At 44.3% G+C, this 25,660-nt stretch overlaps 1 protein-coding gene across 2 annotated transcripts in view; it reads left to right on the top strand.

The window, feature by feature from the left end:
- CRISPLD2 (cysteine rich secretory protein LCCL domain containing 2) overlaps window positions 1-25,242 on the top strand; it is a 31,233-nt gene extending 5,991 nt beyond the window's left edge. For both annotated transcript variants that reach the window (XM_065640853.1, XM_065640854.1), the window contains exons 3-15: window positions 4,029-4,147; window positions 6,134-6,266; window positions 6,947-7,062; window positions 8,897-8,997; window positions 10,512-10,670; window positions 11,526-11,586; window positions 12,229-12,295; window positions 13,248-13,378; window positions 13,523-13,566; window positions 14,468-14,540; window positions 15,183-15,258; window positions 19,806-19,939; window positions 21,939-25,242. In XM_065640853.1, the coding sequence (XP_065496925.1) occupies window positions 4,029-4,147; window positions 6,134-6,266; window positions 6,947-7,062; window positions 8,897-8,997; window positions 10,512-10,670; window positions 11,526-11,586; window positions 12,229-12,295; window positions 13,248-13,378; window positions 13,523-13,566; window positions 14,468-14,540; window positions 15,183-15,258; window positions 19,806-19,939; window positions 21,939-21,993 (1,269 nt within the window). In that variant the 3' untranslated portion in view covers window positions 21,994-25,242. The remainder of the gene's footprint in view (window positions 1-4,028; window positions 4,148-6,133; window positions 6,267-6,946; window positions 7,063-8,896; window positions 8,998-10,511; window positions 10,671-11,525; window positions 11,587-12,228; window positions 12,296-13,247; window positions 13,379-13,522; window positions 13,567-14,467; window positions 14,541-15,182; window positions 15,259-19,805; window positions 19,940-21,938) is intronic.
- The last annotated feature ends 418 nt before the right edge of the window (window positions 25,243-25,660 follow it).

Here is a 25,660-nt window from a genome sequence, read left to right on the forward strand (position 1 = left end):
TCAGCGGGCTCTCACGTCATCCTGCAGGCAAGGTACTGCCGGAGCGGAGGTGACTTGATGAATATCCGGAAAGTAAACACGAGGCCTGAGAAAGCCAAACGTGTTTTGGTTGGCGTGGAGGGTCTGAGAGGGTTGCCGTTGCGGACCGTCCGCTGGCCGGCTGCTGGTGTCGCTTACAGCGCGGTTACACTTCTGTGTTTGCCCTCGCTCAGTGTGCTTTTTTTAGTGGTTTTTATGGGTGATTGAGGGTAAATGAAAGGGCCTTATATGCTGCGAAGAAAGAAGCTTGAGCCTGAGACGGTGCTACTTGGAAAGGCTATAATCAGTCTTTCACGTCTCCGTGTTTACCGAACGCTACTTGGAAATGCTGTGTATATTCTGAATGTGAATTTTCCTTTAATCCTTTGTTCTGCATAGGACACTTCTCATTTGGACTTGTTTAAGAGTATGGTCTGTCTTTAGTGCCGTAGATAAACTGTTCTCTCTTCCTTTGCTGCCGGTGTGGAGCGTCACAGGCGTGTGGTGCTAATTTGCGGATAAGTAGGTAGAACTTGTTCTTGCCCATCAACCTACAAATGCTGCCTCTTCAAAGTCCTTTCTCCCAGCTCCATATCTGACATATTTACCTGACGCAAAGTAGCCAGGGGAGCTAATATATTCCAGGAAAGGGACACATCAGTCTCCTACACGAGAACTTTAGTTGGTGGAGGCTGTTAATAAGAAAGTAATAACACAGTGAGTCCCATGACTTATCTGGAGATCAAAAGAATTATATACATATGGGATAAAAGTAAAGTGGAGTGGAAGAAGGAAACGGTTTTGGTGTTGGGTTTGTATAATTAATTGAAAGCTGGCACAGATACTCAGTGTTAATGGAAAATGAGTGAGTTGTGTACATCGTCCCAACAAAGCTGGTCGAATATGGAATTGTCTTAACCCTATAACAGCTTTATGATCAACACTTTCACTGTGTGTTTGGACTTTATAACAGCAGTCATAGTCATGGATGGGAGCCAAGACCAAAACCCAGAGTAAAAAGGACGTAATAGTTCCTAAGACATCTTGACCTTTTAAGATGACTCAGTCAGATGGTTTCAGCAGCGATGAAAGGCAGAAAACTTTTCTCATGTGGAGCCTCAAAGACAGCTGGATAAAACAAAATTGTTCTCAGTACAGATCGCTGGAAGGAAAATAATTTGTTAATAGCTTGTTTTCATGCGTAAGGTATCCATCTTTCCACTCAACTGTAGGGTGGTGACTCTCCTTGTCGGGACAGAATAGTATTTCTGTGTAGATTAGCAAAGTGTATCTGAACTTCTGCCAGTACATGTCAGTCCTGGACTCTTGTGCCACTTTTAAAAGTAAATTGTCATTATTGTAAGAAGTCTAAGATGGGGAGAAAAATGAGAGAGTAACCTGGTCGCTACAACTCAAGTGTCTAGAGTCAGGTTTACAAACTAGTTAGGCTGACTAAATTGACTCTTTGTGGGGTATGTTCTTATTAAACCTAAACCTACAAATTGTAGAGTCGTGTGTGCATGCCATGCATGTATTTAACGTGTACAGTGAATACTGTACTTCGAAAGGCCATTAAAAATTTGTAGGAGTAAGAAAAGAGAGTTCATGTGCTGAATCACTTGGAATTGCACATACCCGAAGGCTTCTCAGTCTCTGCTTGGGAAGAGGGCTGAGCACAGATGTACACGGCCCCTTTGGCTTCAGGACTCTTCCGAGATACTGCTTTGAATATTGGCAGAAAGAATTCTTGCAAGTGTAGCTGGGAAAGTCTGAAATCTATTTTTTTTTTAATATGTTTATTGCTCTGAAATAATTCCAGCCTCCTGACCGCATTCACGTCTGAGAAGCAAGAGGCAAATAACTGCTCTAATTTAAATGGGAAGGCTTTGTAATCTGACGCCTGCAGAAATGAGCTTCTCTACTCATCAAGCACAAAGCCATGCAAAGATGTAGCTCATTCCCAATTGCCTGTTGAGTATCTTTTGTCCGAGTTCATTTGTTTTATCCGCAGGCATCAAAGGAAGATGTAACACATATGTTCACATCCATTTCCATTTAATGGCCTATTGCTCATAACGTCTCTGCATTAAATTAGGAGATTTGGAGCGTCTCTGCCTTTGAGGCTGCAGGGAATAATGCTCTACTAGAAAGTCTGAAGTGCTTGCAGCGCATAATGTCTGGGGAGAGTTTCTGTGGCTTCTATGTTGGATGGGAAGGCGGATTGTGGCTGGTCATTGCCTGGTGCAGAAAGTGGGAGACCACAAAAAGCTGTGTGTCTAGGCACAATTGCAACAGTCTGCTTGAAGAGAGGTTTGGAAATGTGTGTGGTGGGTCAGATCCCATACATCTTCAAGGAGCTGGAGGGCTGAGATGGAATATGGTTTTCGTTCCCTCTGTCAGAGTTGTGTCTGCACGGGGTTTTGCAGATTGACGTGAATTTGCTTGGCCAAGCTGATGAGCTCAGAGCAGCTCTGGGGTGTTGTTGGAATTTGGGTTGCTGAGCGTGCTTAATGATAAGGTGTTCTCAGGGGTTCGGGCTGTTAGCTTGGTTAAATGAGCTCATGTTTGCCTGAGGAAGATTGTGTAGACACATCAAGGTCCAGGAGACACTGTGTTTTCCTGTCATCTTAGTGAGGGACATGCGGTTCCTCCCCATCCCAGTTATAACTGCCTGAGACTGTGTGCAGATACTTACTCGGAATGAGCACTTGATGGGTTTGAAATGTGTTTGAGACCCTAAATGCCCTCCAGTCCTTCAAATGGGCTCTGACGGGTCCTTTGAGGTGTTTGAGATCGGGAGTTGCTTTTCTTCTGGAGAAGACGGGACTTGGAAAGACCAGCTGGTTGTGATGGTAAACGTCCAAAGAGGACATAATCTCGCACTGGCATGTGAATGGACTGTAGACACATTACAAGACCTCTCTTCCCTTTGGTTTTATTTGTAGGAATGTACGGTAATATTTTAATCCCAATGAATTATCCTCTAAGGGCTGTTCTGAATAGACCAGCTGTCAGTAATTACACAATGAATTCAGGGCACTGTCTCCTGGGTCCAGCAAGTCTGGCCTTAAAAACAAATATACTCCTGGGCAGCGGAGCCAATGAAGCCAGCTTTTCTATTTGCCTTTGTACCATGTTTGAGCTCTTGTTTGGCTTACAGCTGGGTGATATTCAACGAGGACTGGTCTCACACCAAAGTCCTTCCCTCAGTGGGAACATAAACGGGATTTGTCAGTTCTAACCTGATGCCTGTTTCATTGAGAGTGATATAAGCTTGACAGCTCTGGGACTTTGCCACCTCTGTCAAATTTGACTGGATCCTTCGGTGGACTCAGCAGTTATTCTGGAAGGACAGGTGGGACTGGGAGCCTCAGACCCACATCCCTCGCTCAAGAGATTGGGCCAAAAATCTCCAGTGATGTTGAGAGTGAAGGGCAGGAGCACATCCACGGTTGGAGTCCCATTTGATGAGAAAACCAGGAAACGTCCTCATATTGAGGACAAGGGAAGGAAAATCAGGCTGCAACTACATCAGAGCACTGACAGCATGTTAGAAGTCTTGCGGATCTCAGAAATGGGTGGCGAAGTGCTGTGATCTCCATCATTGATTTTGTTGCTGTTGTTGTTTTGTTTTGTTTTAACAACTTAGAAAAACACCTGCAAGAGTATCTTGTGTTTTAGGGTGGATTGTCTAGATGGGTTCTTGAGGTCTTACCAGGTGTGCTTTCTGCTGACCTCTGCAAAGCATGTCCTAAGAAGCATGGCATCAAGCAGGAAAAATAATAGACCACTTAGTGCCCTGTGTTTCCATGGCAGAGGACATCTAGAACAACTTGTTTCTAGGTCAGGGCACATCATTACAATGTGCTGGCTTCACAAGGACAGGCCAGACACCGGGGGTTGAGCTATAGTTTAGTCTCTCTTCACTAAGTGCTGTTGATTGAGTCTCTCGATCTAATAAGCTTGAGATGATGAACTGACCTGTTCTTTTCTCTCCCAACGCCTTGAAGACCTGGGATGATGAGCTGGAAAGATCAGCCCACGCTTGGGCTCAGCAGTGTATCTGGGACCATGGGCCGAGTGCCCTCATCAGGTCAATTGGACAGAACTTGGCAGTTCACTGGGGCAGGTAAGAGTTGGGGTGCCACAAGCTCATGGCAAAGAGCAATTTGTGGATCCTCCTTTGGAGCCGGTTGGAAAGGGTTGTCTTGTTGGTGCTTAGTAGAGCACTGGGGAGATGGGGGAAAAGCTGAGGATCTTGAATTGCTATCGCTTCAGTGCAATGGTTACAGGGATAACATCTGCAACCACCTTCAGCTGCTTGTTCCCAGCAAACCAGCATGGATTTGGGTTACTCTGTTTACCTGTCATGTGCTTAAGGTCACTCATACCCCTTAAGGAGAACAGCTATAGAAGCCATAATGCTTGCTCCTGAATCTTCTGTTTTGGGGGGACTTCTGGCACCATGCTGAGAACCAGCTGAAAGCTGAAATTTCTCTGGAACAATGTCTGGACTCAGCTGCTAGTTCAGAATTAATTATCTCTTGCTGTATTTCCCATAAATATTTATCCAGCTCCTGATTTCTCTGAACCGAAACCACTTTGCAGATTTTTTTGTTCAGCTTTCTGGGGTAGACTTTTAACCCAGAGCTGCTAACCCAGCTAGGAAAGCTGAGGTTAAGGCTTCCAAATGGATTTGCCTCTTCATCTCATGGTTAAATTTGTTTATTGTTAAGCCCCTGTCATTAAGCCCGTTCTAGGTTAAGTCTGTTTTGTTCAGCAAACATTTTGTATGTGCCCAGGAGCCCTAATGGGTGGACATGCAGCTATGCTTGTTGTGAATCTGGTAGGACTTGGTTGAAAGCAATGGAAATTTGCTGGTGTGAAACTGGCCCGATATAAAAATCGGGCCTGTTTTTGTTGGCAGAATTAAATAATGATTGGAAAACAGAGTGGTTAATCCATTGGAAACAAAGTAAAAAATATCGGGCTGTTCTTGGCTCTCCTACAAGTGTTCAAGTGGCCATGGGTTAGTGATGGAGGTAGATCCAATCTTGCTCCCGTTGTAGTCACTGAGAGGAAAAAGAAATCTGATTTATCGCAGTTTTTTCAGGAACGGGCCATAACTTGGTTGCCTCAATTTCCTCTCCTGTAAAATAGGATTCGGAAAGTATTCATTTAATGACATCAGGAGATGAATGTTTTTAAAATGCTTCTAATGAATGATTTTTAATGAAGAGTCCGCTGAAAGAGCAAACCCCAGTTGGTAATGACATCATTAGTATTTCTGGCCTCTTGCTTCAAGTGAGCTGTTGAAAGGAATAAAAAGCATTGGGTTTGAAGCATTTTTCTGCTTTGATCCAGAATTTGCAGATTGCTCTGTTTGCTCACTGTATATGTAGCGTGCAAAATACATACGTTTCTACAGGTAATTTTAACATCATTTATGTTCCCTCAAACAGCACAAGTAGCATCAGTGCTGCCACAAACTGTAATATCTGGTGTGTAGTTTGCACAAAATACATGCAGCGTATGCGGGGGATTGGGAAAATTGCTGCAATAAAAGATGGGATACGTGTGTAGTGTAACTCTTGGTGTGATGTGAGGGTGAAAAAGCCCGCTCGCTTTCAAAAGTTTTACAGTTTTAACTGCTAGTGCACTTCCAGATTTAGCAAATTGCCTGGTGGTAAAATAGGTACATGGTACCTTTTGGTTTAACATGTTTGGCAAACCTGAACTTCTGTTTACTTTCAAAATACAACTTTCTGCCAAGCTAGAAGGGGTTTTTTTTGTAGTTGTGTGGAAAAGTCAGGAGGACATTTCAGGTCGGCGGCACTTGAAGAGCGTGTCGAGCTTATCAATAATATGGAAAGTCAGACTGGGCTGTGAATCTTAGGGAAAAAAGTCATCTTTAACATTTTCAATGAAATTTTTTTCCTGATCATTAGACCATGTTACTGGGTTCTTTAAGCAACAGTTTTTCAATGAATGGTAATTACCTTGAGCAACTTTTTAATAAAAATTAACAAAACTTGTATTGAAAAATCTGAGCTGCAGGTGTTGTTTGAAAACTTTTACCAGAACTTTGTGATTTAAACTGTCTTTGCTCCTTCAGGTATCGATCTCCAGCTTTCCACGTCCAATCTTGGTATGATGAAGTCAAAGATTACACGTACCCGTATCCTCACGAGTGCAACCCGTGGTGTCCAGAGAAATGCACCGGCTCCATGTGCACACATTACACCCAGGTAAAGCAGTCCAAGGGATTGTGCATCTCTACTCTCTGCATAGAATTACAGAATCATTTTAGTTGGAAGAGACCCTGAAGGTCATAGTGTCCAACCATAACCCAACCCTGGCACTGACTCGTGTCCCTGAGAACCTCCTCTCCGCATCTGTCCAACCCCTCCAGGGATGGTGACTCCAGCACTGCCCTGGGCAGCCTGTTCCAATGCCCCAACAGCCCTTTGGGGAAGAAATTGTTCTCAATATCCCATCTAAAGCTCTGCTGGTGCAACTTGAGGCTGTTTCGTCTCATCCTATTGCTTATTACTTGAGAAAAGAGACCACCAGCCTGCATGCTCCAAGCTCCTTCCAGGCAGTTCAGAGATCAGAAGGTCTCCCCTCAGCTCCTGTTCTCCAGCTGAACCCCCAGCTCCCTCAGACCCATCACCCTTGTGCTCCAGCCCCTTCCCCAGCTCCGTTCCCTTCTCTCAACTCGCTCCAGCACCTCAAGATCTTCATTGTTGTGGGGGGCCCAAAACTGACCCCAGAGTCTGAGATGTGGCCTCAGCAGCACCGAGTAGAGCAGGACGATCACATCCATGGTCCTGCTGGCCATATCCCCACACATGTCCCAGTTATCCCTGCAATGTGTGCCCACAGTGGGTCAACTTGCTTATTTTCAATAACTGCGTCGCACTTGCAGATAGTCTGGGCCACGACGAACAAGATCGGCTGTGCCGTGAACGTCTGCAAGCAGATGAACGTCTGGGGAGAAATCTGGGAGAACGCCGTCTACCTGGTCTGCAACTACTCGCCCAAGTAAGGCTGATGAGCTGGGCTCTCTCCAGCTTTCCTAAAACTGGCAGCTTGCTTAACTAGCCCAGGATCTGGAGAAGAGATTTCAGGCAGTCTAGACCGGTGGTTGTGGCTTTAAATTTGCTCTTTAGACGGTAGCAGAGAGCTGGTTCAAGGCTTTTGAGCATTGCCTGGAAAAGTGAATGAGAGGCCGGGGCCAGGCTGGAGCTTTGATGTTCCTGCCATGGGAAGGAGGAGCAGGAGATGGCCAGGATGGAGCTGCCAAGCACGGAGGCTGGGAGGGGATGGGGTGGTGATTAACGCCGTTCCAGCAGCAGCCTCTGGAAGTCCCAGACTCGATGAGCTCCCCGTAGCTTACAAAAAAAAAAAAAAAAAAAAAAAGAAATAGCTAATTCTTGACTGATGCAGTTACCTTGATGGTTTGACTAAATTCCAAAAGGAAAATCACGTTTCTTGACTACTATATCCAAGGGCAGTTTCCTCCTTGGCGATGGCAATTAATATTTTCTACTTTAATGGTTAATAGGAGAAACATGCCCACTACAAGTCCTTGGGGATTTGAATCTTAGCAACAAAATGAAATAGGAGAATCATTATGTACAAATGGAGTGGCTTGGAGAGCTGGAGATCATTGGGCAGAAAAAGGCAGAGAAAAAAAGGTGTGTGGGTACGGAGCTGGCAGTTCACAGCATGATCCAGGCAGAGCCCCATGGGTGGGTTGTCTAAACCCCTCTCCCAAAATCAGCTACCGAGCACATTAAGCTTGTGGTTTGGTGGGATTTAATAACCTGCTCCTCGTACGGGATCGCACCGTCACCCGCGGAGCTCCCGCAGCAGGTTGAGCTATTTGCACATCATCCATCCAGGGCTGCTGGATGGAAAAATACTCTATTTCTGCAGTTTCTGCTGAATCTTTTCTATCTGGCATCGGCGCACGTTGTCCTCATCTAGCCTTATAGGTGGAGACAGCTGAAAGAGCAATAACCAAAGGGTTCGTAGCCACGGGCTGAACTCTGGCTCCTTCAGCCCTCTCAGCCCCTAAAGTCTGCAGTACGGAGTGCCAAAAAGGGCTTTTGTTCATGGGTAGTTTCTTCGGGAAAATGCAATAATCCATTGATTTACTTCTGTTTACATAAGATCGCAGTATTTACATTGGAGTTTAATGTAGAAGTGATATTGCATGCGATTTGTTTAAATAAAACCCTAAAAATGGTATCTTGGAGGTGAAATGACGAGGACCATTTTTCTTGCAAGGCTTTCCTAGGCTCGCTGTTTAGTCTTTGCTTAGTCGCTCTAGGCCAGGATGGTGTTTCTGCACCGTCAGAGGCAAAGCTGGGGACTTGAAGATGGCCAGGTTGGGTGAGGAGAGAATGCAAAGCGCTGCTCTGGTTCCTAGATGATCTGACATTGAGGGTCCATGTATTTTGCAGTGTTTTTCTGTTTGGAAATAGTTTCAGATAGAAAATGGAGCAGCTTTTTAAAGGTAAGAGCTGTGCTCCAGCATGTCCCATGCAGCTGCCTGGGGGTTTTGCAGAAAACGGGGGGAGACTCGTGGCTCTGATGAGCAAGAGGGATGAGGACAAGCATTGGGCAAATGGGAGGCAGCTCCCGAGCCCCCCTGAGCTATTGCTGGAGGACAACAGGCAGCACAGGGATGGACAGAGTAGGGACAGGCCATCTTGTCACCATTTCACCCTGTCCAAAGATCAGCGCAGCAGAAACACCCATTTTCCCCACTCTCTCAGTGCCGGGTGGTCTTGGGGGTGAAGGATTCGGGGCTGTGGCCAGGGTGGGTATTTGGGTGTCTGACGGGTGCACGTTGCTCCCGTGCTTGCAGGGGCAACTGGATCGGAGAAGCTCCGTACAAGACCGGCCGCCCTTGCTCCGAGTGCCCGCCGAGCTACGGGGGAGGCTGCCAGAACAACCTCTGCTACAAAGGTACGTGCTGGGGGGCTTGGGGAACCTCCCTGCGTGGGGGAAAGACTGGAGCAAACTTATGCCTGCAAGATTTCATTAGAAGCAGTCGCAGCTTTACGCACCTTAATATCTTGACGTCACAGCACATGGTGAATCAGCGGCTGCTGCTGAAACAGAAACGCTCTGAACGGCTTAAAATCAGGGGCTGGGATTCGGTGTGTTTTCCCCGGTGAAAATGAGAGCGAGCGCTTGGACGGGGAGAAGCTGCTCTGAGCTTACGTGGGTTTGGCCCGGGAGCTCTGGTGGGATTTTGCACGCTGGCGGGAGCGATCCCATCCTCATGGGTTTGTTGGGGAAGGGAATGTTCTCCGGCACTTACTGGAGGCGACGTGGGTGGGCAGAGCTTGGCCGCCCGCCCGCTCCTTCGGGGGCCAGGGATGGAGTGTTTCCCTCTCTCCCCACCTTGGTTTTCACGGCTGTAAAATGAACACAGCGATTCATGTCTCTTGGGGGAGAGGAGGGGATCGCGGACGGTTTTTCCTGACACGTGAAGTTCTCTACAAAATATTATTCACGCTGAAACCTCCAGTGAAGCAGCGCTATCCTCCAGCACTCGGGGGATTTTCTGAGGCCATGCATGGAGGGCATTTTTCTTTTCCTATGTGTTTTGCTTCACAGAGCTCTTAGAAACAGGCAGGTTCCCTGTAGACTTGCCCAAAGCTGAGGCTTATTTTGCTGTGATGTTGCAGTTGTCATTTTTAGCCTGGGGTTGCGGGTCCGGGGTGAGGTCCTCGGGGTGCAGCTGCGCTTGGGGGGATGTCCCATTGTAGAAAGTCCTCTCGAAGCCACCATCCATCATCCCTTTGCTCACATCGTTCCTCTCCTCATCGCCAAGGATGAGAGCGGCACAGGGTTGCGGGTAGGACCAGCCAAGTGGAATGAATTTTGCTGACACCTTTCCCAAAATCCCTTTGCCCGGCCGCAGCAGCAGGCAGCTTGTTCAACGATGCGGGTAAAGTGAGGGATAAACCCGCTGTGGGTGTTAAAGCCGGGATCAGACTGTAGCAGGATCTGGGCTTTACTGGAGGAGCAGCTGAGGCTGGTTTGGAGAACCAAACCCCAGTGGGAGAGAAGAGGTTTCAGCCACCTTCCCGAATACCGGGGCCGTATTTTTGCACGTGCCCTTCAGCAAATTTGTGGTTTTCTCCAGAGAGAAAAAGCTGTATGAGAAACAGAAGCAGAAATATCAGCAGGTTTTTTTCACTAATTAGTAGCGATCATTTCAGACCTTTACTGTAAGATGCTCTAAAGGGTGTTTTGTGTGCAGAGGAGCAGGAGAGGAACGATCTCCCGTCCCGGTGCTGCACCTGCCCTGCAACAGCCCCGCGCTGCCTTTAATGGACATTTTTGAGTTTCCAGCTATTGAAAAGCAGCTCCTCGTCAAACCAAGCCATCTCCCTCAAAACGCAGACCTGTCTGACTTCCTCCTTAACATGAACACGCTGTAATTATTTTTAACCCTCTTTTCTAACAAGATAACCATTACCAAGATCCCGTAATCGCTGAGACAGATGAGACTAATGAAGTGGAGATTTCGCAAGTCGCGGAGCAAAACCCGGTGTGGTTCTACCCTCCGGAAAGCAAACCCGGCAAACCTGTGAAGCCCAAGAAAGTCATCTCGGACTCCTACATGAGTAAGATGGTCTCTTTATTTTTCAACTTCTGTAAGTTTTAAAGTACCTTTATGGGAAAAAGGTGTGGAAAGCGATGAGGAGGCGTGGTGAAAAAATAACTGGGGGGATGTTTGAGTGGAGGGAGATGCAATCTGTGCAAAAATGTGCTGTTAATTATAACAGAACCCTGCCAGAAGTGGGGAACAAAGCTTTCAGAAGCCACTTGTGCTTTCTTCATGTCAATCTGCAATAGTTAATTGCTCTTTTAAGCCATCTCAAGAAAGTATTGATGAACCGAAGGTTCCTCAAATCAGTAATTACTTTAGGAAATATTGGGTTATTTCCCATTTAAAGTACTCTACACTCAGCAGTTACCCGTTCGTAGCTTTTGGGGTTTTAAAAATTTGTTTCCTTTTTATTTCTTGCTTGGGAAGATTTCTGAAGTTATTTGCGGAGCTGTTAGTACTTCCTCAGTTGCTTTCTAACCGCTGTTAATTAAAAGAGGCTTATTGCGAAAACAAGGTGAGGCAAGCCAACGCATCCTTTTCAAGTTTATCTACCAGCATCTCGAGAGGCTGTAATTAAATGGAGAATGAGAGCTCTGGCTGGAGACCGCAGGCTGTAAATTAAAGCCTTCAGCTGTCAGATGTCTCTTGCTTGCTAATATTTCCAAAGACACCTGTCTCAGGTGAAGGGCTAAAGAGGCACCAACTGCTCCAGGCTGGGTTGGTCTGTGATAAGATTTTATCTCGCTGCACCAAAGACCTCCAGGAAAGATGCACGGTGGTCGCTCATCTCCATAGTTCTTGAGAGCGGGTTGTGGCAGTCTCTTTCTTTTTAAAAATATTCATTTATTTTATTTTTTTTTCTCCCCAGCACAAGTCATTACCTGTGAGACCAAGATGAGAGACAAATGCAGAGGCTCAACATGCAACAGGTAGTGTTTTATTGATACCTCTATGAGAACTGTGGGAAAAAGTGGCCTAAAAATTATCCGGTTCTTGGAAACATAGGATAGGCTATGCTATGTATTTTTTTAATTACTATCTAGGTATTTATGAGGTTTTTTAAACAACTAAAAACAACAAACTAAAAAAAACCCCACCAAAACAAGCTGCATTTTTCTTAATAGAAAACCTTCAGCCAAGCCTAGCAATACGGTGACTCAGTTTATTTTATTCAGCCGTGATGACCCACAGTTTCAGGTGTCCAAAATCATTTGATAAATTCTGGCAGAAGCATTTTTGAGCCTTTTTCCTGCATTCCAGCGCTGTCCAAGCCAGACCAATAATTCATGGCTTGTCCCCTCCCAGCCAGTCGAGAACTTCTGGTTAAGGTTTCTGCAAAGAACAGGACAGTTTATCACTTGGAGAAAAACCAAATCCACAGAATCTAAATATTGGTCGGGCTTTTAAGGAGGGCGGAGAAACTGTTTTAAAAAAGTAGCTATTTTGCAATCTTGTTTTTAGATGGAAGAGTTACGTGAAATGAATGGAATGACTATTAAAAGAAATAGACTCAAAGTCTGTTTTTCTTGAATTGTTTTTTCGCCACCCTCAAAGATATGTATCTTTACTAGGTATTTGTGCCCAGCTGGCTGCTTGTACAGTAAGGGAAAGATCTTTGGAACATTTTATTATGAGAGTGTAAGTACCTTTTAATAGCTCATAGATGTAACTTGTGGGGAGTTAGCGGTAGCGACAGAAATGGGGAATGCCAACAATTGCAGTGTAATTTGGCTTTTCGTATTCTCCAGTTGTGGTGCTGTCATAAGGTGCTAATAAAGATTATCTGTATTTTCCTCATCTTAGTGATGAAAAAAAGCAGCAGTCTGGAAAGGCAAAGCAATTCCAGACGTGATTTTATCATGAATGCCCTTAATGTGCAATGAAACCCATGGAAAGTGAGGGATGGGGATTCATAGGTGGCTCTTGCAGAGATCTCTAATGTGGGCAGCTGTCATGCTGAGCAGAAGCTTTACAAGAAAAACACTGTTAAATGTTGTAACTAAATAATATTTTGGGCTGATTTGCTGGATCTTGTATTAGCAAGATAATTCATAAATAGAGCATTACACTGTTTTCCCATCAAAATGACTTTTGGGGCGAAGAAAGGTTGAAAATAAAAGGGTTTTTGTGTAAAAGCGTGTTTGCTTTCCCTGTTCTCGCTGTTGGTGCATGACAGCATTGCCCATGATACATTTTGCGATTGCAGACAGCCACCTCCTCCAAGTGGTTTCAGCAGAAATATTTTGGGTTTGAATGTTTCGTCAAGAACTGGAAATATTTCATACTGGTCCTTAATTTCCAATGCTGCTTCTCTTCTAAATCGTATCTAAATGTATGGTTTTGTTATTTAAGAAAAGTTTGTCATTCAACCAGGCAGTGCTTAAAATAATAATGATAATAAAATAATAAGGCTGTGTTGGGAGAGAAGGATTTAACAACCAGATTCCAAAGGAGTGTACTCAGCTTATTTTCCGTTTGGCGCTTTGGTGGAGGTTTCGTTTCTTCATCGTTTTTTTGCCGGTTGGTCGGCCTCGCTCTGCGAGTGAGATTTATTTATTTCACGTACTATTTGTATTTGTGCTCTTGTCAGTCATCAAGCATCTGTCGTGCTGCGATTCATTACGGCATCCTGGACAATAAAGGAGGACTGGTCGATATCACGAGGAAAGGGAGGACACCGGCTTTTGTGAAGTCTACCAGGAACGGTGTGGAGTCTTTTAGGTAATACCTTCACGGAAAAGTTTTTGTGTTTGCTTTAAATACAAGCAGATGTTCAGCCGTATTTGTTACTCATAGCCATAGTGATTCTAGTAATTCTAGTATGCTCCTTTTTTTAATATACGCTCTTATTTGCTTGTTTTGCAGGAAAAGCAAGCCTTCAAATGCGTTCATGGTCTCCAAAGTCACAAGTAAGTTTTAAAAGTTGAGAAGAAACCATTGTCATTAGGGGTTTATGGGATACTTGAAAACATCATTCCTTCCAGTGCTCTTTTTGGTTTTAAGTGGTCACTTAAATGGTTCAGTACCGCAAGTAAACCCTAGAGCGGTGATCCATCGCCATCATGGGCAATTCCACCATCAATTCCCTCTCGTTTTTACTGTGAGGATCTAGGAGGAAGGTACAGAAAAAGGTGATAATGAGCCATTTCCAGCGGCATCTCCTGGTGATGGACCACAGTGGGGTCCAAACATCAGCTGCGCTGTCACAAGTTGCTGATAGTAAAGAGGTGCAAGATGAACATCTTTGTATGAAAGACTTGGTCTAGTGTGAACACTGTATAAAACCTTAAAAAAAAAAGTACCTAATATAATTGTACAATAGTATAATGGAACACATAATACGTATGAAATTAGTTTATAACAGTGAGTCATCATATTTATGATGAGCATATAAATAAATACCGTGGAGTTCTACTTTTTAAACAATTCCCACTTTCTGCATATCTTTGAATAATTCCTCCGGCATATAATCATCGTCTCGATTAGATCCACTTGTGCCACTTTCACGGAAAACCGTAAGTGTCAGGTTATTTGGACTCCACATCTGGAGCTGCAGCAAAAACACACTGTCTTGTGGATCAGCTGCTTTTCTCTTTGGAAAGCTGTGACCTTTTTAAGGTCGCGTTGTCATAAGAGAGCAGATTTTCTGCTGGAGAGCCGGTCAGCCCTTTGGAGCGAGCAGCTTTCCTGCCAGTGCCCTCAGCTGGCCGCGGGTCTCACCAGATGCCTTGCGTGACTGTGACTTGTGTTTTCTGCAGCTGCCTGAGCTCTTAGGTCTCGTAATTTGCTTTTCCATCTTTATTTCCACAGCGCAGACGCTGGATTGCTACACTACAGTAGCTGAGCTGTGCCAGTTCAAAAAGCCGGCGACCCATTGCCCAAGGTAACTGTGCGCGATGAGCCTGCTTAAGTTCAGCTTAAACCTGTTCTGATACGAGGATGGAGGGTGCTGAGGTCCCCAAATTTGAGGGCAAGCAGGGATGGAGCTGATTTTATCAGATAAACTGGAGGAGGGGGTTGGGAAAGGTGTGTTTCCTCCTGCCACTGTGCTTTTCTTTGCATCATGGTAGAAAATTCAATTTAAATTTTCGGACCGCTTCAGTAGCATATAAGGCTACCCGATCCCATTTCTGCACACACCTTCTCACTCTGCCTTTATTCTATGTGATTTTCCTTTCCACCTTAAAGCACGGAAGAAGTTTGTTCTGGAAAGCTGCTTTGTGCAGGTGTAGGTCATGGCAGGAGGCACAAACATGTGCAAGTAATTACATGCACAGAATTGTGCAAAAATATAGCTACTCCCCTTTGAAAATGTCGTAAAAGACCAATCCCTCTTTTACCGGTCTAAACCCCTCGCTTTGCAGTTCTGCAGCAACTACCAAATGTCATCTGAGGGGAATGAATAATTAAATTCACTGTTGCCACCTGCAGACCAGATGCAGGCACTTGAAATCTCCCAAGAATGCAGCTTGCTTTCCTGTCGGACCTTGATATAGAGAATAAATATGAATAAATTGTTTTCTAGGATTTATTGTCCAGCCCACTGTAAAGACGAGCCGTCGTACTGGGCACCAGTGTTTGGCACAAACGTTTATGCAGATGTGAGTATCCTCCTTTCCCCGATGACCCCGGGTATCGCGGTGTCTGTATCACAGAGCTGGGGTCGTGCTCCGTGATTTAGGGACGGCAGTCAACCTCCCCATGGTCGTCGCGATGTGGGAATGGGGGAAATGGGGATGATGGAAGAAGTAACACTAACAAAATGCAACAGCTGCTGCGTTGAGCTGGGGTTGGTGGGCTTGGGGAGCCTTTCCACTCTCTGACACTGATTTATTCCTATGGACTTGGGCATGTCACTTATCCACTCCACGCCTTAGGGCTGTGAGACAAGAGTTTTGAGATCTGCAGATGAGCACCAAAGAGCTTTTACTATATACTATATCACACTATATAGTTGGCAAAAATAAGCGCTCTTCCCCCTCCCCTGTCCTTCTCTTTTTGAGAGCTGAACAGTGTTTTTGAACAGTCGGAACCCAGCGCAGAGCAGTGGAAAGAAAGCACGCGAGTTGGTTTTATTGGTTTGTTTTTCTAAACTCTGCTCATGGGGATGAGCAGAGACTTGATGCTAAAACTAGGCAAAGAGTCATTTTCTTGCAATCTCTTAATATTAGGCCTCTAAAAACTAGGTTTCCACATTTTTTTCCATTTGTGGATGCCTCTTTTTTTTTTTTTTTTTTTCTTCTTTTTGGTGTGCAGCCTGTAGGAACGTGCTTTTTGAAGGCCAGGTGGAAGCAGTCGGCACATCATGGACCCCCAGCTCAGGGTTGACATGGAGCTTTGCCGACCTCCGAGAAGAAACGTCCTGCAGAAATCACACATTCATTTAGGACAGGGCATTATGAAAGCAATTTTTTAAAACCTCTGTTTTTTAATTTTACTTGAGACGGATTATTTTTAAAGGTAGAGCCACACAAACAGGTTAGTCTAGCCTAGCTCACGTGCAAATTCACCGGGCAGCTGCCACCCCGTGGTACCTGCCCCTGTGCAGGCTCAGCACCTGCAGGAAATGGGAAATAGTTTTATTTCTTTTATTAAGGACTACCTCAAATTATCCCCAAATAGGGCCTGTGATTACAAGGGTATTAGGTGAGGACCAGCATCCTGGGCTGGCGTTGTTTCCTGATTTGTACTGACGCAAAAGGATTAGTGTCCTTTAATCAATCCCGAGCTCCATTTCCTACCGAACCCCCTGGGTATTGTTTCATAAACTAGGGCATGGACTGTGATTCGGGAAAAAATAAAATAGAGGGGAAAAAAAAAATATTTGGCCAATTCCTAGAGGATTTGGTTAACCGTTTTCTGGACTACGGGACTAATAGCATAACATGAGTGTAATAAGTATTTAGGTTTTTATGGAAGTGTGAGATTGGTGGCAAAGCAGGTGAAACCAACTGGGAAGGAGGAGTTGGAGGCAGCTGTGGGATGTGCTGAAAAGATGCTGAGAAAAGCTCAGGCTGGCAGGCTGACAAATTTGTTGTGCAGGGAGAATTTGGGCAAAGGCTTTTCCCAGGGCGCAGGGGCCGTGGAGATGCTCTCAAGGAGGAGATGCTGTGAATTAACACAAACCCGCATCTGAGGAGTGATTAAAGCAGCAAATAAGCTGGATGGGACAAGTGCTTGTCTTCTGGGAGGGCCCTTCAGCTTCACATCTAGAACGGGACCTTCGTGGCCCTGGAGGGACTTTTGCTCCAAGTGTGTCTTCTTAAATAAGTTATCTAAAAGAAAAAGAAGCACCTTGCCCTGTTTCCAGTCTGCACTTCCCTCTGGCCTTCTAGCACCTTCGCCAAAACATCCATTTGCTAAATGCTCTGGCAGGTAAGGAGCTGATAGTCCAAGCTGTGATGACAAAAATGCTTGGTTAGTCCGTGTAAGGCTTGATTCATTTACATGATCCCAGGAAGGCATGGGAAAATTCGTTTTGTCACGAAGAGCGAAGCTGTGACGTGAACTGGCAGTTTTTATGGGGCACAGATACCACTACCTCAGTTTGTGTTAATGGATTTTGGGCCACTTCAAATGCATTCTGATCAGGTTTTTTTCTTTTTACTGATCGTTATACGTTACCTTGGATTGTGTGTTTATAAGATTATCGTCTGGTGGTTTAAAGCACAAAGAGGTATCGGCAGCCTTTACTTTAGAAAGTAGTGCAGGAAATTGTTCACGGTGAAATTAGTAAGACTGTGGAAAAAGGGACATAGAGGAGCCTTAAAATTTGGGGTAAATGAACAAAATGCAAGAAAATACGCTATGGGAAAAGTTCATGCCCAAATCTCAGGTCTTTCCACTGAATGGCATGACTTTTCCATGAGAACAGACTTGCTGCCTTCACGCAGGGTTTGCAGATTGAAGCGGCATGTGGGGGTGTGGGGGGAACGTATCCAGCATCCTTCCAGTGCTGAAATTAGTAGCGAAAAGCAGCTGGCAGGGGAACAGAAAATTTATTGCCTTTTTTCCCTGGGGACACATTACAGCAAAGTTCTTTTCACTGCCATGTCAATAGGGGAAAAACTTTAAAGAAATCTGTGTGGGTAGGAGATAAGACTCAGCTCTTGCTAATGTGGACGGGACCAGTTCTGGGGTGATACTGGAGCTGTGTGTGAACACTCGGGGGCGTTTATCGAGGCTGTAAAAGAGCTTTTAAGTTTCATGCGATGCTGTCACTTGTCACCCTGCCGGGCTCTTAGTATGATACAGATGGAAAAGGGAAACCTGTCCCCATCCCTGCTCAGGAGCCCTGTTGAGTTAGAAATCAGCTCTCTGCTCTTGAGATAAGATCTTGTATCCGCAGTTGTATGGCAATTATTTGGAGGAGGATAGATCACTTAAATAATGAGGCGCAAGCGCGAAGCATGTTGGGTGGTTCAGTTCTCAGGAGATACGAACTTAATGATTAAACCCGTCACACTAATGAGGAAATTATGGGTGATTACACTCACGGTCACAGACTATTGCTAATAGCCCACTATAAAAAGAATTGTCATTTTATGGTGTATGTTCACTTCGTCAGGAAATGTTCTCAGAGCATCCCAAGGGGCTACACCATGGAAAGCCGTTGTGTTGCCCATTACAACTGTTGTACTTGTGAATTTGAGGGGAAAGCCTTATTCTTGTAATATTTCGTCTTCCAAAAGCTATGCAATCAATTCATCAAAGCAGAGCCTGGCCTGGGATAAACAAGGGCTGTAATCCAACTGAGCGATAAGGGGAGGTTTGGGGTACGGCAATAAAAAGCCTGTTGGTCAAAGCTTTGAGTAAGCGGCAGAACAGTGAGTCCTGGAAAAAACCAGGAATGCCTTGAAAAGAACATCGTTTAGGATGTCTCCCAGTGGAGCGCGTTGCAAATTGATTCAGAACAGTTTAATTTTATGAGCCAATTTTAGATTTACAGATTTCCCACTGCATGCTAAGGCGAATTCACAGCACATCTTCCAAACACAGCGTTCCCTTGCTCCCCTGACCATATATAGAAGCAAAATACCAAATTTGGCACTCGAAACTCCGAGAGCGGCCAAGAGATAGGCCATCCAAAGTGATAAATATATAGGGGACAAAGCAAACCTGCCATATATGGCTGCGAGAATGAAACAGCACGATCTGTATTATACGTACACGATGGGAATGTTTGCCCTTGGCACTGGTCTTGTGGCAGTTTGATTTCTAGCGATCGAGGAGTTTATGGGGCTGGGGTTTTCACCTGCTGCAGTTCCCTGTGCAAAGCTGGTTTTTGCTTCGTGTTATTCCCGCTCGCTGTATGTAAGTCCTGGAGAGGGTTGATGGCCAAGTTTATACTATGTCTAAGCCTTCTCAGCTTTTGCTCTCTTTCCTGGATGCTTTGGAAGCTTAGTCATCAGTTGTTGGTGTTTTATGTTCCTCCAGCTCTTCTGAGTCTGCTCATCGTGGGGAGTGGGGTAACGGCACGATGCGCAGCGGAGAAGCTTTAGTCTTTTCAGAAGTGTTATCCTCCCTCTGTACTTGCTGTTGTCTTATGGGGTAATCCCCATCCAAATGCTATACCACTCAATGGGCACAGTCCTTCTGTTTTTTCTTAGAAAGAAGGATGTGAACTGGCCTGGATAACTGGCGGTCATTTACCTTAATTCAGAAAAAACGTCTGATTTTCAAGCAACTGGGTGAATAAACTTCCCAGAGGTGGCTGGTCACTAGCAAAGAGTTTCACCGCAGCAGTTTCTCTGCCGACCCAAGAGGCATTGGCTGGAAAATTGTCCTCAATTCAGCTCTGTCCCTGGATAATCTCCCTCCATCCACCGCAGAAGGGATGCTGGAAAGGCTGCTCATCCTCTGCGGTGGTGGTGCATCTTCTTACAGACATTTTGCATTTGTTACTGGGGCTTATGACATACCGACGAGATCTATTCCATTACATCTTTTATCCCTAGTCTGTCAATAAGGACAGAATAAGGACAGAATTCTTTCATAGCTTTTTCGCTCCACTGGTGTTTTTTTTTTTTAGTGTTATTTATCTATTTTTGTTCTTCTCTGGTTTCCCCTGTTGCCAATGAAGACGGTAAATCTCCAGATACAAAATACGCAGACAGTTTTTAAGTCAAAATAATTAAATATTTTACAGAGCTCCAGTATCTGCAAAACTGCAGTGCATGCAGGAGTCATTGCAGATGAAAGAGGCGGTTTTGTGGACGTGATGCCTGTAGAAAAGAAGAAAACTTACGTTGGCTCTTTAAAGAACGGAGTCCAGTCTGAGAGGTGGGATTTTTTTTTTTCTTTGTACTTTCCTCTTATTCTCCATCGAGTGTTCAGTGGTATGTCAAAGTCAGCAGATATCAGCCAGAAAGGCAGGTGGATTGGAAATATGCGACTTAACAGTGTCACCGTGAATTTTGAGATGCCAACAAATAGAGCGTGTTGTCCTGCTCTTACCTTCCACCAGTGAGTAGCTGCTCTCAGATTGGTGTGAATGGTAGGAAATATTATTAAGCCCTGTTTTATTTTATTACAATATGAGCCCATATTAACACATTTTGTTATATGTGTTTGTCACTTTCAAAGATAAGCACAGGTATTTCCGCTGCTTTCAGCCTGGGCCATGTTTTGAGGCTTATAATTGGGATTTCCATTCAATTCCGGAGTGTAGAATGTGTTTGTTAACTAATTTCTTCTGTTCTCTTTGAAAGAAGCATGAGTAAATTTACCTATAGAGAGATGATCAAGCAGGTTTTGAAGATGGGTTTGCCACCCTTGTAATTTTGTGGAGTTTCTTTCGGGCTAAGCTGGCTGGTTTCAGTGTACAATTGCAAATCAGTGCTTCCAAATTCCCGCACCTCCGGATGATCACGATGATTGAATCACAATTCCTTCAGTCCTTTCTAATTTGAAACTTCTGTTTCAGTCCGTGACGTATTTTTTCCGATATTGCTGTGATGGTACTGATTTCTCAGAGCTGTCTTTGCAAACATAGAATTTCCCACTGTTGTGGGGAGTTTTGGTCACTGCTAACACGGCTCTGTCTGTTCTATGTAGTTCATGTTTTATAATTACCTTAAGAAATCCCCGAAATTTTCCTATTTTTATTCTGATAATGCATATCTCAGGATGCTGTCGAGCACCTCAGAAAATAAAAATAAACTAGGAGAGGAAAGCTATAGGCATTAAATATCGGTGTCTTCAGTATAGATCTATCAGGGTTAGCATTTTGAAGTTCTGTGATTTGCAATTCAGATTTAGGTGACAAACTTCCTGTCTGGATGAGTTTCCTTCTATCTCTGTCTTGCTTTCACTTATCTTTCATGCTAACAAACAACTAACTTTTTACTTGGATGGCAAACTCTGGCCTAGCTAAGAATAAACTCAGCTCTAGCAGTGACACGCTGGTCTAAGAGGTGAGGGAAACCAAAGATGTCCTCGCAGCAGGGATAAGTATGAAGATTTGGAAAGTGTTATTTACACTCAGCAAAAAGGAGCAGCTTCGTGCCGTGAGCTCCACCAGACAGTGTAATAGCTTTTCAAAACGCAAGGTGAAAACCTTACCCTTTAGGACACTGGAAATAACCTTTGGTAAAGATATGTACCCAAACAGGTATGGGAAAAAGTTGCCTTTCAGATCTACTGAGTCTTTACCCTTGTTGGAATGTTCGATTTGCAGGAATATGAAATCTTGCCTTTTTCCTGGGGTTTTGCAGCCCAGCAGGGCTGAAGAAATAAGGGCTGGGAACAGAAACAACCCTCCACCCCCATGCACACAGCTCTGCCCCCAGCAGCTCAGAGTCCGGGCTGTTGGGGACACCTCTGCGGATTAAAAATGAATATCCATATTTATTGTCACTTAACATGAGCTGATCTGGCAGCTCCCACTGCCAGCAACAGGAGACGGGCCAGACAGGCCCTGGGAACCTGCCAGCCTACTTGACAACAGTTTTTAGGAAAACATGTTCCTCTTTAAGCCTGAATCCCTGTGTAAGGGAGCACAGTGTTCCTTGGATAAAAGCACTGTAAGAGAGGCTTTTGCTTCCCAGCTCCTTTCATTGACATTAGTATTGTAAATTTGGATTGAAAGCATAAAAAAAGGCAAACTCGCGTGCCTCTTCTTTTTCATCCTTTGTCTTTATCCTCTTCCTGGTAGAGTTACATCTGCGCAGAGCACCCCAAAGAAATTCAGAGTTACCTGTGGGTCCATCACTCTTTGGGTCTTGCAGTGTGTCTAAATTTGGTTAATTAATTTTTTTTTTCTTTTTTTTTTTAATTTCAGCTTGAAGAATCCTTCAGATGGAAACGCTTTCCGAATTTTTGCTGTGAAGCAGTAAATTCCCAGGGAAGGTGCAGGTTTCTTTGGGAGAGCGCTCTGTTGGTCTCCAGAGACAGGAAGGCTCCTCTGATGGCATCAGCTCTGACCGTACCCTCCTTGCTGATCTCTTTCAGGGAATTTAAAAAAAAAAAAAAAAAGAAAAACAGAAAAAAAAAAAAAAAAGACACCAGGTTCTGACTCAGCTGTTCGCATCTCATCGCACCCGTTCAGCGTTGTAACTTTTCGTTTCATGTCTTTGTTTCTCTAGGGGCATTCAGCAAAGATAAACTGTTCTAACTTTCCATTTCCGAGAGAGGTGTGCTACACAGAACCGTGGTGGCTCAATGTACAGCAGACGTAGGGATCTCGGCCTGGCCCTGTATGGCAGTTTTAGGGTGTGAAGCATCTCCTGCCATGGGCGTGAGGACGGGCACTGCTGAGCAGCCTCACGAGTGAGCGACTGTCCAGGCGCTGGACCCTTTGAAATGAGAAACTGTTTTAAAAGTTGCATCTGTTGAAGAGAGGTTGGGCTTTGATAGAGCGTTTTTTTGTGTACGTTTGACGTTTTCCGTGCGAAAGAAGAGAAAATTTCGTGTTTTCCCGAGGAGGTGGCACGCATCAGCACTGCTGCGTGAGGCTGCCGGGGCATCGCGTCACGTCTGGGGAGAGGATGTTCTTGTCGGCCAGATATCGAGGGTTGTTGGGAACTGCAGTGAAGTGTGAAATTCGTGACGGAGATCCTTGCTGCAGGAAATGAGGCCACCAGATAATCCAAACGGCAGGTTTAGTGTTTGCTGGTCAAACACGTGCAGGTATTTTGCAAGTCTGGCAACCTGTGAGAGGTCAGAGAATCGGGGCTCCTGTGCTGGCACATCTCATCCTATACTACACGCCATTTCAAATAAAATTTCAGTTAAATGCAGTGTATTGTTTTATACAGCAGTGCTGGTTGTTTTATCTGTACTAGTCAAGTAGTGATAAAATTAATCTTACGTCTGCTAGGAATGGTTGCATCCATAGGAAGCGTGTTCACCTTAATGAAGCTCTTAGTGGTGTGTGCAGTTCTGAGACTTTAAAGATGTGGCATAAATTGGGGTAGATGATTTTTTTTCTGTTCAGTTTGTGACACCGATAGATCCCAGGTTTCCGTGGAAAAGCCATCCCCATGAGCATCTGGTATCCAGGATGGTATGTTTTCAAAACCCGTAGGTGTTGTAATGATGTTGTTTAATATTTTGTTATTTGTCTCGACATGCATCCAACTGCATTTCAACATGCATCCAACTCCGCCAAGAGAAGCACCTAGCATGACCTGCTCTTTAAGGCAGGAGAGTATTCTCGGCTTTGTATTGGAAATGAGTTTTTAGAGTTGGTCTAAACACAAATCTGGCCGTCTTTTGTTGCACACACATCCAGTAACTTCATTACTCATGAGAAGGCAACGTAAACTTTAGTTCCTCTGTTCTGATAAATGCATGGTCCTTCTGCTTCATAACTTGATTGTAATATTGTATAACGAATGGGAGAATATTTCCCTCTATTTGACAGATGTCTCATAGCTGCTGTTACGCTCAGGCTATGTTTGGTTTTATCTGGACAGGTATAAAAGCCATGTCTTGGAGCTGTTTCAAAACACAGACCAAAATTTTTTACGTGATTAAGCACTTATCAGTTCTCTAAACACAATGGAATCAGCAAGGAAATTACTTTTATCACTCAGTTTGACTCACCGGTGGAGTTTCTTTCTCTGTGAAATCTGAATTTGGTAAGAGACCTTTTGTAAAATATGAATTGGAGCTGCTTTGCATGGTCTCCAAAACTGCTGCGCAGCTCACCTGCCTTTGGGGTGGATAGAGAGAAATGACTGTGCTGTCATTGTTCATATGGTATCGTCTTCCAATGCTCAAGATAGAAAAAGCGAAATCTTTTTTTCTTGCTAGGTAAACTGATGTTAAAAACAGCTGGAGTGCTTCTTAGGAAAGCTGCTGGTTGGAAGCATTTGAGATCTTGGCAGTGAGATAAGGCTGCCCTGTTCCTGCCCGCTGTGATTAATTATGCAATACGTGGTCTGGTTCAAGCCCATTAAATACTGCAGCATGAATCTATGACCTTCATGGGCCAAACGGTAGCCACGGGGTTATTTATTGAGTCGCAAAATGCAGGAGATGCGATCGGGTATGGAGACCGCAAAAGCACATAAAACACCTCGACGTTAACGTAGGATCCCACCTCGAATGTGCTGTCCGTGATAGTTACATATGCTGTAAAACGATGGAAAGAAATGTGAGGGCTCTTGAAGAAAAGTCCAGGGGACTATTGTGAGCACATAAAAATCCAAACAGCTTGGGATGTATCTACCTGATGGGAAGGGGGTGAGGGAAGAGTTATTATTCCACCAGAAATATCCTAAAATGCTTAATTCAAGTTACAATTGCGTATTTTTATCTTCAGCCAACTGGTTTGGATTTTTAGAAACTGATGTTAATTTAAGTCTGTATCTGTTTATTTTTATATTTGCTGTACAAAAGAGAAATTGTGACTTTACTACACAAATATTATTCGAGGTCCTGGGTGCTATTAATTTAAACATACCTCCACCAGAATTAGGGGCGATCAGGTCCTCCAAGGCAGTCGTGATATATCAATTACTTGCAATCGTGTGTGCTAGCTATTCATATATAGGTGGGACAGTACCAGTTTTTAGCCAAATATTTACTGATTTTATTTCTGATACCAAAACATTTCTCAGCCTAATATATTTCAACGCAGCTTAAAGATGCAGCACATCTTTATACCACCAGATCCGTTCCTCCGTAGACCCCAGCTCAGCAGATTAATAAGCACGTGCCAGCTTACTGCAGCGTCTGGTTAAACCCCTGGTAAAGCTGATGCTGCCTGGTTGTTCTTTTCCATTAAATTTATTTTTCAAACCGAGGCTGCCAGTGTAGACACTGCCATTGCAGAGCATCTGGCTCAGCGCAGCCAAATCTCCAGAAAACACAACCGGCGCGGAAGCCGGTTCTTCATTTTCAGACATTCAGCTGATTGAGGAGTCTCCGGTTGGTCAGTTGTGCAGTCTTAAATATTTAGGGCCAGTTCATAGAGTTGCTTTTTTTTTTTTTTCTATGAAAAATGATGTATTTTACTTCCTATGTACAAAAGTTTCTTGTAAATTTTTGTGTGCTTTTGCATGTTTTTCAAGGGGCCGTGTGTTTGTTTATAAACTATAATTTTTTTTTCTAAATACAGAATTGTAAAATAACCCCTTCACCCCTATTTTCTTTTGATTTCTGAATTATTTGTGAAATAAAACTTTCCCAGAATGACTGCTTCCCTTGTCTTTAATGCTCAGCCAGAGCTGGGGTTGAATTTAGAAGAGCTATTTGGGATTAGTCTTTTTTGGGATGACTCCTGGGGACTGGAGTGTCCCCTGGAGAGCCCAAGCAAGACGAGTCTGTTCCACAAACAAATAAATAAAACTGCCCAGTACCCAGGCATTAAAAATCAACCTTTACCCCATCAAGAATAAGATGTATCCTTTCCTGAAACATCCTGGGAGTCGGAGAAAAATCAGTATCTGTCCCTGCAATAGAAGGGCTGATGTAAATTATTGGGTTGGAAAAAGTGTTTAATGAAGTAGTGCTGCAAAATACACCTGACCAGGCTGTTGTGAAATGTACCCTTAT

The sequence above is a fragment of the Caloenas nicobarica genome, chromosome 9 (assembly GCF_036013445.1).
Source record: "Caloenas nicobarica isolate bCalNic1 chromosome 9, bCalNic1.hap1, whole genome shotgun sequence".
Lineage (NCBI taxonomy): Eukaryota > Metazoa > Chordata > Aves > Columbiformes > Columbidae > Caloenas > Caloenas nicobarica.